The sequence below is a fragment of the Octodon degus genome, unplaced genomic scaffold, assembly GCF_000260255.1.
Source record: "Octodon degus isolate 3935 unplaced genomic scaffold, OctDeg1.0 scaffold00023, whole genome shotgun sequence".
Lineage (NCBI taxonomy): Eukaryota > Metazoa > Chordata > Mammalia > Rodentia > Octodontidae > Octodon > Octodon degus.
In genome coordinates, this window is record NW_004524599.1 from 10,824,266 (window position 1) to 10,838,953 (window position 14,688).

The window sequence follows — 14,688 nt, forward strand, 5'->3', positions numbered from 1 at the left end:
GCACTGTCATAGCTAAACCTTGAAAACAACCCAAATGCCCACCAATAACGGAATGGATAAAAAAAGATGTGGTATTTTTACACAATGGAGTATTACTCAGCTATAAAGAAAGATAAACCAGAGGATTTTAATAGGTAAATGGATGCAACTAGAGGCCATACTCGTAAGTAAAACAAATTAGACAAGCATATGTAAACACCCTATTGTCTCCCTAGTGTAGAGCAAATAAAACCTGAAAGGCACAGTAGTTTTGTGAAAGGGAAAGACACTGCTCAAAAGGAAAGAACAGCTGGGATTGGGGAAAGGAAAAAAGAAAAGAGGAAGGATGTATAAAAATCATTGCACTACCAATTTCTATTGGTTTATTGAAAGGTACAATTAATGCTTAAAATTTTTTTTATCAGTTTTGCAGGCTTATATCTGGCAATCTGAACAACTACTTTGAAGATAACAACACGCAATATATGGTTGATTGCCTATCATCTTGTTTGGAAATTCCGTACCATTTTTAATGACTCGTGGTTTTTAAATTTTCTTTAAAGTAAAAAAAAAAAAAGAATGATAACGCCTCAGCCTGTAGAGTTGACTCAGCCAGGTCAACAGTCCATCTTTAAAAAGCTGGCAGAGCCAGAGGACTGCAGCAACTGAAGCCTGGCTCAGATGCCCGCCCTGCCCACTGGTGCTCCACAACTCCAGAAGGGCAATTCACCATCTTTTCTCCAGTCTTCCTAGACTCCGCCCCTTTCCTTGGCCCTGCCTCCTCCGCGCAGGCGCTCTCACGCGCTCCTCCGCTCAGCCAATCGCCGGTGACGTGGGAGGGGGTGGGACTTCCGTCTCCGCCCGCGGGGCTGTCTCTGACGTGCGGCCCCGCCTTCTGTCAGGTGCTGGGGCCGGAAGATGGCGGCGGCTGCCGAGTTGAAGCTGCTGGAGAAGTCGCTGGGGCTGAGTAAGGGTAATAAGTACAGCGCTCAGGGCGAGCGACAGGTAAGAAAAGCAGAGGCGACGCCTACGTAGGGAAGTAAACTGTGGTGGGCCGAGCCCGGCTGGCCGCCGGCGGCGTGAGCGCGCGGCTTGCCGGCTGCACACGTGTCTGGCCGCGGCGCCGGCTGGCTCGCGCGGTCTCCTGCCGAACTTTAGCTGCGGCGAGGCTGTCAGCATCCGTGCGGGGCGGACGAATCCGGGGTGCGGTGCCCTCAGCGCGCCGAGAACCTGGAGACCCCGGCCGGGGCTCGGCGCCTGCGCCGGCTGCTTTCCGTGTGTCCCCGGGGCCGGGGGCGCGGCGACGGCGTGGGGAGGGGTTCGTCGCCTCGTGGCTCGCGGCCTGGTGCGGGAGAGCGCCGCGCTGCGGGGCGGCTGGCCGAGAGAGCGCGGGGGGCTCACGCACGGGGAAGGCTGCGGGGAAGGCCGAGACGGAAGCAGTTGGCTGGGGTGGGAACCCCTGGTGCGGTGCGCGGCCCGATTTCCCGGGGCTTGGAGGACTGTGTTGTATAAAGATCGTTGCTTGCTATCGAAAGAATGGGTTCGAGTAGAAACGACTACTTTGGATTTATACGGGTTTTTCTCCTTTTAAGTTTTTCCCCAGATGATGTAGATTTTTGCCTAAACTTTTGCTTTGTTTGATGCAGGCTAAAAATAATTTTTGTCGTAACTGGGCGTGATGGTGCACGCCTATAATTCCAGCACTAGGGAGGCCGAGGCAGGAGAATCTCTCTGAGTTCAAGGCCAGCCTGAAGGAGGCCCTGTCTCAAAAAACGGAAACAAATCATATCTGGATGACATAGTTTTTACAACCAAATTAGCCTAAGGCCTGGATTAGCAACTTTCCTAAGATCCCTTGACGGGTAAAAGAGTAGGTAATGGCTCCAAAGAGTTCTGCTGCTGCTTTTTCCTCAATCCCCATTCTGTTCCTTCTCCTCAGCCTCTACTACCTGGATTGCTTTATGTTTATAGGAAACATGGCCGAGATCTGAGTCTAGCCTTCAAGGAGCTTATTAAGCTAGTCTGAGCAGCAGTCGATGCAATTCGCTTAAAACACAAGAAAATGTGTACTATTGCAGCAAAGCCGCCATTAATGGGGAATGTAGAACAGGAAGTTAACGCCTTGTTAAAAAAGAAAGAAAGAAGAGCTGGTGTTTAAGGGATTAGAGCTTAAAAGATGTGTAAAACCAATAAATTATGAAAAGCTGGTAAGTTTGGAGCAATAAATAAATCATTATTAGTGGTAATATGATACAAAGTAAACCTATAGTTACTGTGTGAGGCCCTGTCGTGTGGGCTGTAGGGTTTGTGTGGCTTTTAATTAAAATATTTTAGTGGCGGACAGCTCTTAAAGTTTCTATCTATATGTATGTGCAAAGGGATTGGACAAGAATAAGATTTAGCCCTTTCCATTGGACAACTGATGGCAAGAAAGCATTCTCTGCCACCTTGCCAATAATAAGTAAAAACTTCATAATAGTCCAGCAATTCAGGTCCAAGGCAGTTCAGCTCACTAAGCTACATCAACACATACGTAGGCAGCCATTCAAAGTAATTACTTTGAAGACCATGGAACCATAAGACTGATGGGAAAATAGTATGTGTCGGGCCAGGGAGATGGTTCAGTAAATAAGTGCTTCCCTGTCAAGCCCAAGGGCCTAAGTTCAATCCCCGGTTCCACCAAAAAAAAGAAAGGAAGGAAGGAAGGAAGGATGGATGGATGGATGGATGTGTCCTGTGATTGTGAAGAAAGAAAGAAAGAAAGAAAGAAAGAAAGAAAGAAAGAAAGAAAGAAAATAAATGGTATGTTGTCCTGTGATTGTGACTGCTTAATATTTATGTCCTTTAGCATGGATAAAGAAAAGAGGGTGTTCTGTCAGGCTAATTGTACTTTATTCAAGCTCTTACTCTGACGTTACAAACACAGCTTACAAAGAGATGTAAAATGAAGATATTTATTTTAGAAGATTTAAAATGAAAATGAGAGTTTTTGCCTATTAGAAACTATAATAATTAGATGAGATAGTAATTTAAATTTTTTGTGTTAACATGGTGGATTGTGGATAATTTAGTTTTAGAATAATAATGTTCTTTAGAGTAAAAAATTGGTGAGTGTGCTACAGCTTTTTAACTGTATGTCACCCCTGAGCACATGAAGGGCTTACTTACACTTCTCTGCAGTATAACTCCCTTGCTGGGGAGCGTTGGGGCACCTGGTTATTCTAGCCAATGGGCTGTGTGCAGTGACAGGCATCAATACCAGATGAAAGCACTCATTGCTGCTGCAGATGCCTCCAGTAGGCCCCTGCTGTGGTGACTGTAGAGACATTGCTGCCCCAGGGATGAAGCTGGACTTGCTGGGTTACCACTCCCAACAGTGTTCCCAAAGCTTTCATAAGTAAGAAGCAAACTTTTATTGTACTAAGGTACTAAGAGCTTAGATTTCAGTAATGCCACATGATTTGATTTATGGGCGTAAGTATTCTTGTTTGAAATTTGTACAGTATTAGGATTTCCATTTTCTCAGAACTTCGTAAGTTATGAAGTAACATGATTTTTTGCAGTATTATTACCACTTTATCATGAAGCATCTATGAGCAAACCAAAAGTTCTATAACTGCCATTTTCTTGATTTATGTCTGTAATTTAGAATCTTCAAGTAAAACCCTACAATAGTTGGCTTGAAAGAAACAATGGAGGGATTTAGTGATTACTTAGAAGTCATGGGTATGTTGGTCTTTGTCTTCTAAGGTTATCTGAATTTTTTTCTTTTTAAGATTCCAGTTCTTCAGACAAACAATGGCCCAAGTTTAACAGGATTGACAACAATAGCAACTCATCTAGTCAAGCAAGCCAACAAGGAACATTTGCTGGGAAGCACAGCAGAAGAAAAGGCAATGGTTCAGCAGTGGTTGGAGTACAGGGTCACACGAGTAGACGGACACTCTAATAAGGAAAATGCCCACACACTCCTGAAGGTACTATGACTTCTCTTTTTAATCTGGATTGCATGAAATAGTAAGCACAAGTCCCTGCCTGCAGGATTTGCACCTCCTGTTCTCCTCTACCCCTTTGTCCTGCTTCCTATTTCAGATCTCAGCCCAGACACCTCTGCCTCAGACAGCTTCCTGACTGCATCCCTCAGCTACATGTGCTTGCTGGTTCTGGTCACAGTTGCAGCAGCCTCTGCTTCTCCTTCAGAGTGCTGACATACAGTTCTATGACTTTTTAAAAATATGATGCATGGCTCAGTATGTTTCTCCACTTAGCAGCTGTGATTCTGTAGATAAAAGATAAATGTTTTCTCAGAGGCAGGAGGGAACAAGAATCTGGAGCTTGTAATTTAATAAGTTGACTTGAGAAATCTCACCTTTCCTTCTCTTAAGAGTCTTAAGAGTTATATTTTTTTTCCCAAAGGGATCAAATTATAGTAAAAGAACTTGTTGATATAAAATGTAAATCAAATAATTGGCTCAACACATCAAAAAAAAAAAAAATCCCAAATGCAATTTTTTTATTCATTACATAAAAACAGATTTTAAAAACTTTAAACATAAAATATGAAGAAATTTTAGAGATCATCTATATGACCACATATTTTCTGATTTTGTTTCCCATTTAGATAATGGTAATATAAATTAAATAAGAACATTTTTCCTTATTTTGGGGGGAAATGATTTAAAATACATTCTTTATTCTAGAAGCTGTCAAGAGAACTGGCAGGAAATAAACTTCAGGCCTTGTTTCTTAGGTCTGTCATGATCAACCATTCATTATCAGTATCAAAATTAATCCCTTCTGGAGATCCTGTCATCGTCCATGATTTCTGTGGTGCCACGTGCTTTGAGGTGTTTGCTCATTTGTACTGACATACGTACCTGGCATGTGCTGGGCACAGTGCCGAGGGCTGGGGAAGCCTTAAACACTGTCTTCAGAGTTCAGGCTAGTGAGGAGACCAGAGAACGGACTCGAAGTGATTCTAGGCCATAGGGGCACAGAAGAGGAGAAGGTTGCTTTCTGCTGCTGTGGTGCTATTTTAGATCAGCACTGTTTATTTTAAAGGCAGTCAGTATTAATTAACAGATTGCCTTTATTTATATTTGAGAAATATAAATAAGCAAATAACATTTTAAACATCTATTCTCCCACTAGTTCAGTTACAAATTATTAAATCTCTTTTGTATTGTTCCCATCTTCTTTTCATACATACGTACGTACATACATACTATGTATTTAAGAGATTGGCATTGAGTATAAACATTCCCAATTGTTTCTTTAGGCTAAACTCCTGCCAGGGAAATTGCTAGGCCGCAAGCCATCCCTTCCCTTTGTACTTCAGAAAATTGTGTTATTATTATGCCCCTTTCCATACTAATTCAGGTATTACTGCTTTCTATTTTATCATGTCAATTTCATCCCCAAAACAAGCAAAAGCGTCATTTCTTTGTTTACATTTTTTCATAAAATTATTATTGGGATGGCATCTTTCATGTTTATAGGCCATTTTTATTGTTTAAATTTATGGTATATATCCTTTATTCATGTTTATACTTGGCTATATATCTTCTCATTATTTAATTTTAGATCTCTTGGTCTTGGGATATTTAAGAAGGTGCTTAATCCTCTTTTGCCAAAATTCTACTTTACTGTTAAAAGCCACAAATCTAAGATTAAAAGCCACAATTCTAAATAAGTCAGTATATAATTTTTGAAAAAGCATTACAAACCAGTAATATGTATTGAGTCTAGGTGAGAGGTATATAATTACTTACTGTAATGCTTTTTCAATTTTTCTGTATTACTAAATGTCTACTAAGAATTGGGAAATAGGAAGAAGTGTTTCAGCAGAGTTGGCAGTAGCTTCTGAAAGATTTGTTTAAAACACAAGGAGCCAGGTATAGTGGCATAGGCCTGTAACTCAGCTATGTGGGAAGCTGAAGTGGAAGGGTAGTCAAGTTTGAGAAGAGCCTGGGCTCTGTCACAAAAAGAAAAAAGAAATGAATATCATAAGTTCTCGTTTGTCCTTTGAGGAGAAAAATTATTTTGTAAATCACTAATCAAAAATATCATAAAAACATTGAGAGGCTTTGTAAATAAAACAATGTGTATCTTGTTTAGAAGAAACATACTATATCAAAGTATTTCAGAGCTTTACATAATTCTTACATTTAAATAAAGATATATTTACTTCTTTCATAGCTGTCTCCTTATTTGTGTCCACATTCCTGGTATCCTCATCTGTACCGTTGAGTCTTTAAGCACATGCTTCATTTTTCCTTCAAATGTGCCTGTTAGCTGTGTAGAGAGCTAAGCCCATATTCATATGAAGCCCATATTCATGTACTATTTTGAAAATTATTATCACTATATGAAAATATGTATAAACTTAAAAGATTAAATTTGGATTAACAAACATTTACTGATGATTTATCCACTATGTGCCAGGCGCTTTAAGATGTTTTAGGGTATGATGTTTGGTTCCCTCCCAGATTTATATGCTGAAATCCTAACCTTCGAGGTAATGATTTAGGAAGGGGATTAGGTCCAGAGCGTGGAGTACTCTTGGCCTGGACTAGGACTCTTCTGTCAGAGGCCTGGCACCCCTCACCCCTTCTGCCCTGTGAAAAGACAGCCCTTGTGAACCAAGAAGCAGGAAGCAAGACACAGGGAATGAGCCCATAGGGATTGCAGCTTCTAGAACTTTGACCCTGTACTTCTAGAACAGTCTTTTTTTATATATATACATATTGAAATTTATTATAGTACTGAAATTGCATTTAACAGAGCACTATTTTCATAGGAAGCTTTAGCTAAGCCAATTATTTATGAGAAAGATAACCTAAAATTTTTTTCTTACGGTAGATCAAGCAATATAATGCATAAGCAGCATTTTAATTACATGCAAATCGGGTCAGCTGAATAGCTCGGTGGATTAAAGCACCTGCAAGCAGGCACAAGGGCCGGGTTTCAATCCCTGGGCCTGCCCTGCCGGCCATCCCCCCACCCCCCAGGCATGCCGAGACAGCAAACGAGACGAGACCGGACGTGGTGGCTTGTGCCTGTCAACAGGAGAATCACTATGAGTCCAATCTAGTAGAGTGAGACCCTGAGCACCCTGTAGACCCATCCCTAAAATATACAACAAAAAAAATTAATTACATTCAAATCATGATAGAACAGTCTTGAGAAACCTCTGAGGATACCTGACAGTAGTACGTGTAAGTTATTTATAAAACCTGCCTTGAAAGGTATATGATTCTGTTGTCTCTTTTAAATTGGATGTAATTTAATTCCTGTTCTGCTGAATTATGCGTTAGTTTTGAGAGATGCCAAATGAATTCATACACAATAGTAATTTTCCCTCAGGAAACTACATATTTATAGCTAGTCTGTCAGACAGTACTTCTAATTTGAGATAAGACCTTTGCAGAATTTTATTTTTAAACATGTGCTTCATTTTTCCTTCAAATGTACCTGTTAGCTCCATAGAGAGCTGAACAACTAGTGGAGTGGTTTGGTGTTTTTTTGTTTTGTGTTTTGAGGTGTTTTGGTATTTTAAAATGATTTCTTTTTGTATATATTAACATAATTTGAAACTTGGTAGCTCTTATGTAGGCATCTAATAACAAAAGCTTTCTATGCCTTTAAATGGTATTTAAACCTAGAGCCTTTGAGGTATTGTGAAAATTGGATATCCACATAAAAAGTAATGAAATTGTGCTTCTTACATCATTATAAAAATCAACTCAAGGGATCAAAGCCTAAATATAAAATCAAAAACTAAAATTCTTAGACTTTTGTGTCATTTGAGTAGGACTGATTTCTTGCATTTAACATTAAAGGCACAGGTGGTGACTAAAAATGGATGTATTATACTGTATCAAACTTTAAAATTTCGGTGTGTCAAATGACATAATCAGGCTGGTGTAGATTTCTTGTCTGGCATGTGCAAGCCCTACAGCCAATCTCTAGCACCACAGTCAGTCAGTCAGTAAATTAAACACACAAACAAAGCCGCACATGAAATTGTACAAAATATTTGCAAGTCATATCTAATAAGGTGTGAATATTCAGATTTTAAAACTCTATAACTGAACAAAAAAAAAAATCTGATTTTAAAATGGACAAAAGACATTTTTCCAAAGAAGATACACAAATTGTTGACAAGCTTATGAAAAGAGGGTGAAATTTCTAAGCATTAGTGAAATTCACATTGAGATATCACCCTAAACTCTAAACTAGGATGGCTACCCCTAAAAAGTACTAAAACAAAAAACTGATTTGTTAGTCGTGTACTGTTGGTAACAATATAAACTGATACAACTGCTATGAAAATAGAGGTGGCACTTCCCCAAGATGATATACAGTCACCATGTGACCCATCAGCTACATTTGTTGGTATACACCTAGGAGAATGCATGTTCTCCACGGATTAAAGCACCTACTTAGGCAGAGTGCGGGGAGCAGGGTTGGATCCTCAGCACCACCAGCCATGCTGCCCCCGCCCCCGGGGGCACGCTGAGATGGCAGCCGAGTCTGGGTGTGGTGGTGCATGCCTGTAATCCTAGGAGGAGGTGGAAAACAGGAGGATCACTACAAGTCCCATCTACCTAGTGAGATCCTGTAGACCCTGTACTAAATACATGAAAGAAAAAACATGCATGTTCTTGAAGTTAGACACCTATATTCATAAAAGCATTATTTGCAGTAGTCAGTGTGGGGACAGCCCATTAATTGTGTCTACTGACAAATTAATGGATAAACAAAATATGACATATACATGCACCATGATATAATTTAGTCCTAAAAGTAAAAACATTATGACATGTTATAACATAGGTGAACTTTGGCATATACTAACTGAAGTAAGCCAACCACAGAAGTAGAAATGCTCTGATTCCAACCTAAAGTAACCAAATTCATAGAAACGGTGGTGATTGCCAGTGCCTGGAGTGCAGAAGAGTGGGGAATTGTTGCTTAATGACCATAGAGTTTTAGCCTTGCAAGATAAAAAAACATTCCGAAGATTGTGTAGCAAGGTGAATATCCATATCTCTTACTAAAATGTATACTTAGAAATGGGTAAGACAGTAAATCTCATGTTGTGTTTTGTACCCCAATAAGTTCTTTAAAGTACACACAAAAATTACAAAAGCCAGTAGCTTAAAAATCTCTGCATATATATTGTTAACAAGCCTTCTACCTTTTTTTTCTGTATTTTAGGGAAGGTTCTACAGGGTGTTCAGGGTCTCACTACTAGATCGGACTCAAAGTGATCCACCTGTTTACAGCCTCCCAAGTGCTGGGAATACAAGCGCGTGCCATCCTGGCCATTCTCAATTGCCGTCTCAGCACGCCCCGGGGACGGAGCTGGCACAACAGGCCAGTGGATCAAATCCTGGCCCTGTGCCTGCTTTCAGGTGTTTTAATCCACTGAGCTGTTTGGCCCACCTTTTACATTTTAATGGGAAAAAATCTAACATGAGCATGATGTATACATGTTACAAAAAACTAAACTCTTTGAAATGACACACTAATGGCATTTTAAATATCATTGTCTAATGTTTTGTTTCTTTAAAATGAGAGTAATAGGGCCGACAAGATAGCAAGTTTTTTGGGTTTGTTTTTAATGTTTTTAATGTAGTTAGTTGTTGCAGAGTCTTGCTATGCAGCTCAGACTCATGGTGATCCTCCTACTTTCAGCCTTCCCAGCGCTGGGATTACAAGCGTGTGCCACCATGTCTGGGCTCTGGCTGGCTCAGCCTGCCCGTGGGAATGGTGTGGCATGTGATGTTGAGGATCGAACCACTTTTGCCTAACCTTGCCTAAGCAGGTGCTTTAGTGCACTGAGCTATCTCACCCTGGGTTTCATTTCATTTTATTTTATTTTCTTTCTTGTGGTGCTGGGACTGGATGTCCTTTTTGAGGTAGAAGTTTGTTGAGTTCCCTAGCATATACTTAAATCTCTAATCCTCCTACCTAAAACTGCTGGGATTATAGTCGTAACGGCTATACCTAGCCTATTCTATTGTTTGTTTTTGTTTTTTCTTTGATGATGTTACTGGCATACAGCTTGTGATTTTGCGTGAATCTTTTGCTATTAATCTCAAAGATACGTTAAATGTCAGTATGGTATTTTGTTGCCGATTGTCTTCTAAATGTTTTTAGTATGACTATAGCAGTTGTCCTGTTTTAGTGTAGTGTTGTCCTTCATGCTTTTTAAATTTAAATTAATTAAATTTTTTTCCTAGGATCTTAATTCATATCTTGAAGATAAAGTCTACCTTACAGGATACAACCTTACCTTAGCAGACATCCTATTGTACTATGGACTTCATCGCTTTATAGTGAGTATTCAGATAGTTCGTTGCTTTTTTTCCCTGTCATATTTAGGATGATTTTTTTTTTTAATTATCTTCAGTTTAAATCAAATTTGCATTTTCAACTTACCGAATGAAAGTGAAAGGAGTCATTTTTAGGTAAGGTGCTTTGTGCACAAGCTCCTTCCATGTGACTGCTTAACGTAGTTGCCTCCTGTTCCCTGACTTGCCTGATTCTTAACCTTTGCTTCTGCTTTTCTTTCAGGATTATTTCTCCTGCCACCCTTTGAGCATTATCTTCACCCCACTTCTCTAGAGATACTAATTCTAGGTCCCATCTTCTGTACACCCTGGTATTCTAGTTCTTTCAGTCTCTTCATTCCTAACCCTGTCTGAGGTAATATGACTCTCAGTTTTCCAAACCTGTGTTTGGTACTTTTCTTCCTGACCCAATTTAGATTTCTGCCTGACTTCAGCTGTTTGAGCGTCTTTGCCTCCTTTACTCTGGCCTACAGTCACAATCTTTCCTGCAACTCCTCAGCATTTCACCACTCCAGATATATGTCTTCATTTCTGTATCCAGCGTGAGCTGTGTTGGAGAAATCGCAAAGCTATAAAGGGTTGCAAAGAAATTCTTGTATTGTCTGATTATAGCTGGGTTTCCATACGGATGGACTCCCCACCTCCAGACCTTTATCACTTCCCAAGCTTGTCCTTTGTCCTCCCCTTTTGTCTTGAGGCTTTGCCACAGAACCTCCTCTTCCTCACCTGCCAGCCCTCCTCTTACACGTCTTTACTGAACTTGTCTCCTTTTTCTGGACGCAAGTGCTTGTCTTGCTTTTTTTTTACCAGGCTAATCTGTCCTCTTAAGGCACCTTTCTTTACCTACTACCTCCTTTTTAAAAATTGTACCTCATGCAGGGTCAGGGATATATAGCCCAGGTATACAAGGTCCTAAGTTCAATTCCCAGTACCAAAACCACCAGAAACATTGTCCCTCATGTGAAATTTCTTTGCGGACAAGTAGAATGTACTCACCATGTTCTTGGTGCTGTTCAGCATGCTATATACATGTTAACTTATTTAATCCTTGGAACCCATGTTACCAATGGAATAATGAGGCATGAGAAGTCAGGTATCTTCTCTGAGAGCGCTCAAATAGTTGGCAGAACCAGCTCCTGAACTGGCGGTTTGCTGCAGAGTTTGTGTCACCCCCACACCTCTGTCTCCCCTGTGGAAAGTGAAGCCCATGCATTTTTTGTATTCTGCATCTCATCACCCAGTGGTGAGGTCTCTCACACATGCACATGGCTCTTCCTGTGACCCCTGATGACATTGCCCCTGCCACCAATTTCATCGCTACCCCAAATAAAGATCCTGATAGTACAGGATGACATTAGTGGGCATTGATGCAGTCTTTCCTGTGACCATCGGTTTTTTTCTCCCCTAAATTAAGTGGTTCCTCATTCCCTGCGGAGTACGTGTCATTGCATGGAGGAGCATCCTTCTGACTCCTGCCTCCTCCCAATCCACACTTTACCGTGGGCTTCAGCCATGACGTAGCCCCTTCTGCAGACCATGGGGCTCCTACTCCTCTGACTTGGAACTCCTCTTATGTTTTTGCGGCCTGGTCCTGGCTCCTCCTCCCAGTTCACTTGTCTTTTCTTCAGGAGTCTCAGCCTCAGAGCTGATTCCTGGGAGGATCACACTAAGAAGCTCTTTCCTGCTTCTTTTTCTGTCTTCACCTTTGAGAAGCTGTTATAAGCTGTTTGCGTCAAAGATTGTATGTAGTACCACCATTTGACACTCCTGGCACCTGTTATACAATCAGCCCTCCAGAAACATAATAAATTTATTTTGTATGCTTTTCAAGGAGTTTTACATTTCTTTCAGTATATCTTGTTAACTGAAGGAGCTAGGATTAGTGTTATTGTTTTCCTTTTATAGAGAAACGCTTAGAAGAATATACCATTTTATGAAAATATTTTTTTTAATGGCAAGTAATTTATACAAAAGGACAGTACTCGATCTTTGGAAGGATCACAACAAACTAACTCTTCTCACTCAGGTGACAGTATGTGAGGAGTCCTCTGGGAATTATTAGAAACCCTAATAATGTATGATTCAGTTACCTGATTCAGCCCTTCACAGCTGCAGCTTCTGCATCTGTGAAATCAACAAAATGCTGATTGAAAATACTGAAAATGATAATTAAAATTACATCTGTACAGAACATACAGATGACCATCTTTTTTGCCCTATTACTCTTTGAACAGTATAGTATAATATCTACTTTATATGGTGTCTACAATGTATTACGTATTATAAATAATGCAGAGATAGTTAAAAGTACACAAGAGGAAGTGCAGGTTGTGTGCAAATACTATTCCTTTTTATGAAAGAGACTTAAACTCTTGGAACCAACCCTCACAGGAGGATCTGGGATCCATACCACTACTATATTTTTATTCTGCTGTTCACAGTATAATCCCACAATGTGGATTTACTTGATTTATAATTAAGAATTATTGCACAAACATCCCTAAGTGATTGTAATTTCTGTATTGTTATACTATAATGGCTAACTTGACTTAGTGTAAAACTCCTCATACTATGTTTTATTTGTTGAGACCCTTCTGTATTTGCCCACTATACTAGACTTGACAAGGCATAAAAGAAGTATAAAACAGTAATTTCAAATAACTGCTAATTTCATTGAGGAAATGAAAGTTTTACATGAAAACAATGAATTACAAAAAGTAAAATATAGTGCTAATCTCTGATTAAAAGGTAATTTCATCATGTAAGGAGGCAGGTAATGAAGAATCCTATTTGCAACATTTGAACAGCCTTGACTACCCAAGGAAATCCTCATTATTTTAAAAATCTTACATGTGACTATAAACACTCTTTATAAACAGAATGGTCATATGAATTCCATCCAAAACAGCAGTCTTGTCTATGAAAAGAGGCGTATTAATCACAATGCTAGAACATCAAGAAATAGGACTTATTTAAACAAAATAAGGAGACCGGGAGGATTGTGTCATATTTCTCTTTGCCCACCCCAGCGCTTAGCTCAGTCACGTGGGCAGCTATGTGCTTATTAAGATTAGAAATATATAACATACTATACCTATTCTTAGTATATGTATAGTAAGATGTAATTTTAGTTATGTTTATCAGTATAAGTAAAATGATTTTATTTAAATGTGAAGAAAGCTGAAATAAAATGATCACATCAGCTTCTTTTTATTCCATTCTAGGTTCAATATATTTTAGTAGCTTTTTGACTTTAGAATGGTGACGTGGCACAACTTCCCTCATTTCAAAACGAAAAAGCCTCCAAGGTAAAGAGGATTTGCTGCTAAGGTATCTAAGTATCTCTCTCCTGGTGGCAAACCGACAGCTTTCAGCTTGGGGGAGTCCATAATTGACCTGACATGAATACGCTGCGGTGATTATGGCCGCCTTCCAGAGGGTTCACCAACAGTCTTTGGCTTTTTACTAACATACTTACCTGTGGCACAAGGGGTGGGGTGTCAGTGAGCTTTTTAAAACACTGTTAGGAAAAATATGTGGCCCCCATCACAGGCCAGTGAAGGTCTGTCAGGACTCCTAGGGTCTGGCTTCCTGTAGCATCAGGCTATCGCTGAATGAGAGGGTTTCTCCTATGTAATTTTAAAAAAAAAAACATAAAGTATAACTCTTAATAACCAAGTTGTGTATTTATGTTTTCCTCTTGAATGCTTGTGTAGGTCATGTGATAGGGAGTTTTGTGGCATTTCTTTGCCAGCACAGTGAACGTTATAATTGCCTAACACAGAATAGTCCAGCCTAGCTGCAGAGTTAATTATGAGTCTCAGTGCCTGGAGGGCGTTTGGTTCATAGGCAGACAGGTTAGATAGATCCACATGTTAAAATTAATTACCTTAGCAATATTTAACCATCTGTACCTATTTATTTATATTTCTCGTTTTGAAATGTATATTCTCCTTATAGTGATTAGCATATGATGATTAAATGTATGCATGTCTTTTTCAAAATAACACCAAGTGGCATATACCCAAATAACTCTGCTGACCATTTTTAGTTTATTCATACTGTAAGTCAAAGTATCACTTTCTCCCTGGTCCAAGGATAGCCAAATGTTCACATTAAAAAAAAAAGAAAGAAAAGGGGCCGGGGAGATGGCTCAGTGGAATAAGCACTTCCCTGGCAAGCATAAGGGCCTGAGTTCAATCCCTGGTTCCGCCAAAAAAAAAAAAAAGACCTTTTCATGGAACAGGCCTCATAGACTACACCCTACACAGTGACAGGATTGCAGATTGCTAGGTATTACATTCAGGTTAGGAGACAAGTCTAGATGGGCCATTTGCTCACATTCATC

The 14,688-nt window shown here is 39.9% G+C and overlaps 1 protein-coding gene across 1 annotated transcript; it reads left to right on the forward strand.

Annotated features, from left to right (window-relative positions):
• The first annotated feature begins 858 nt into the window (after nt 1-858).
• Eef1e1 (eukaryotic translation elongation factor 1 epsilon 1) lies at nt 859-13,666 on the forward strand. The gene is made up of 4 exons (XM_023712032.1): nt 859-984; nt 3,756-3,956; nt 10,230-10,325; nt 13,565-13,666. The coding sequence occupies exons 1-4, from the start codon at nt 898-900 to the stop codon at nt 13,589-13,591; spliced, it is 411 nt and encodes a 136-aa protein (XP_023567800.1). The 5' UTR covers nt 859-897; the 3' UTR covers nt 13,592-13,666.
• Nucleotides 13,667-14,688: the final 1,022 nt, after the last annotated feature.

Coding starts and splice junctions, on each gene's coding strand:
- Eef1e1 (XM_023712032.1), top strand. CDS start 898: ATGGCGGCGGCTGCCGAGTTGAAGCTGCTGGAGAAGTCGCTGGGGCTG. Junction 985..3,755: donor GCGCTCAGGGCGAGCGACAG/GTAAGAAAAGCA, acceptor TTTCTTTTTAAG/ATTCCAGTTCTTCAGACAAA. Junction 10,326..13,564: donor ATGGACTTCATCGCTTTATA/GTGAGTATTCAG, acceptor ATTCCATTCTAG/GTTCAATATATTTTAGTAGC.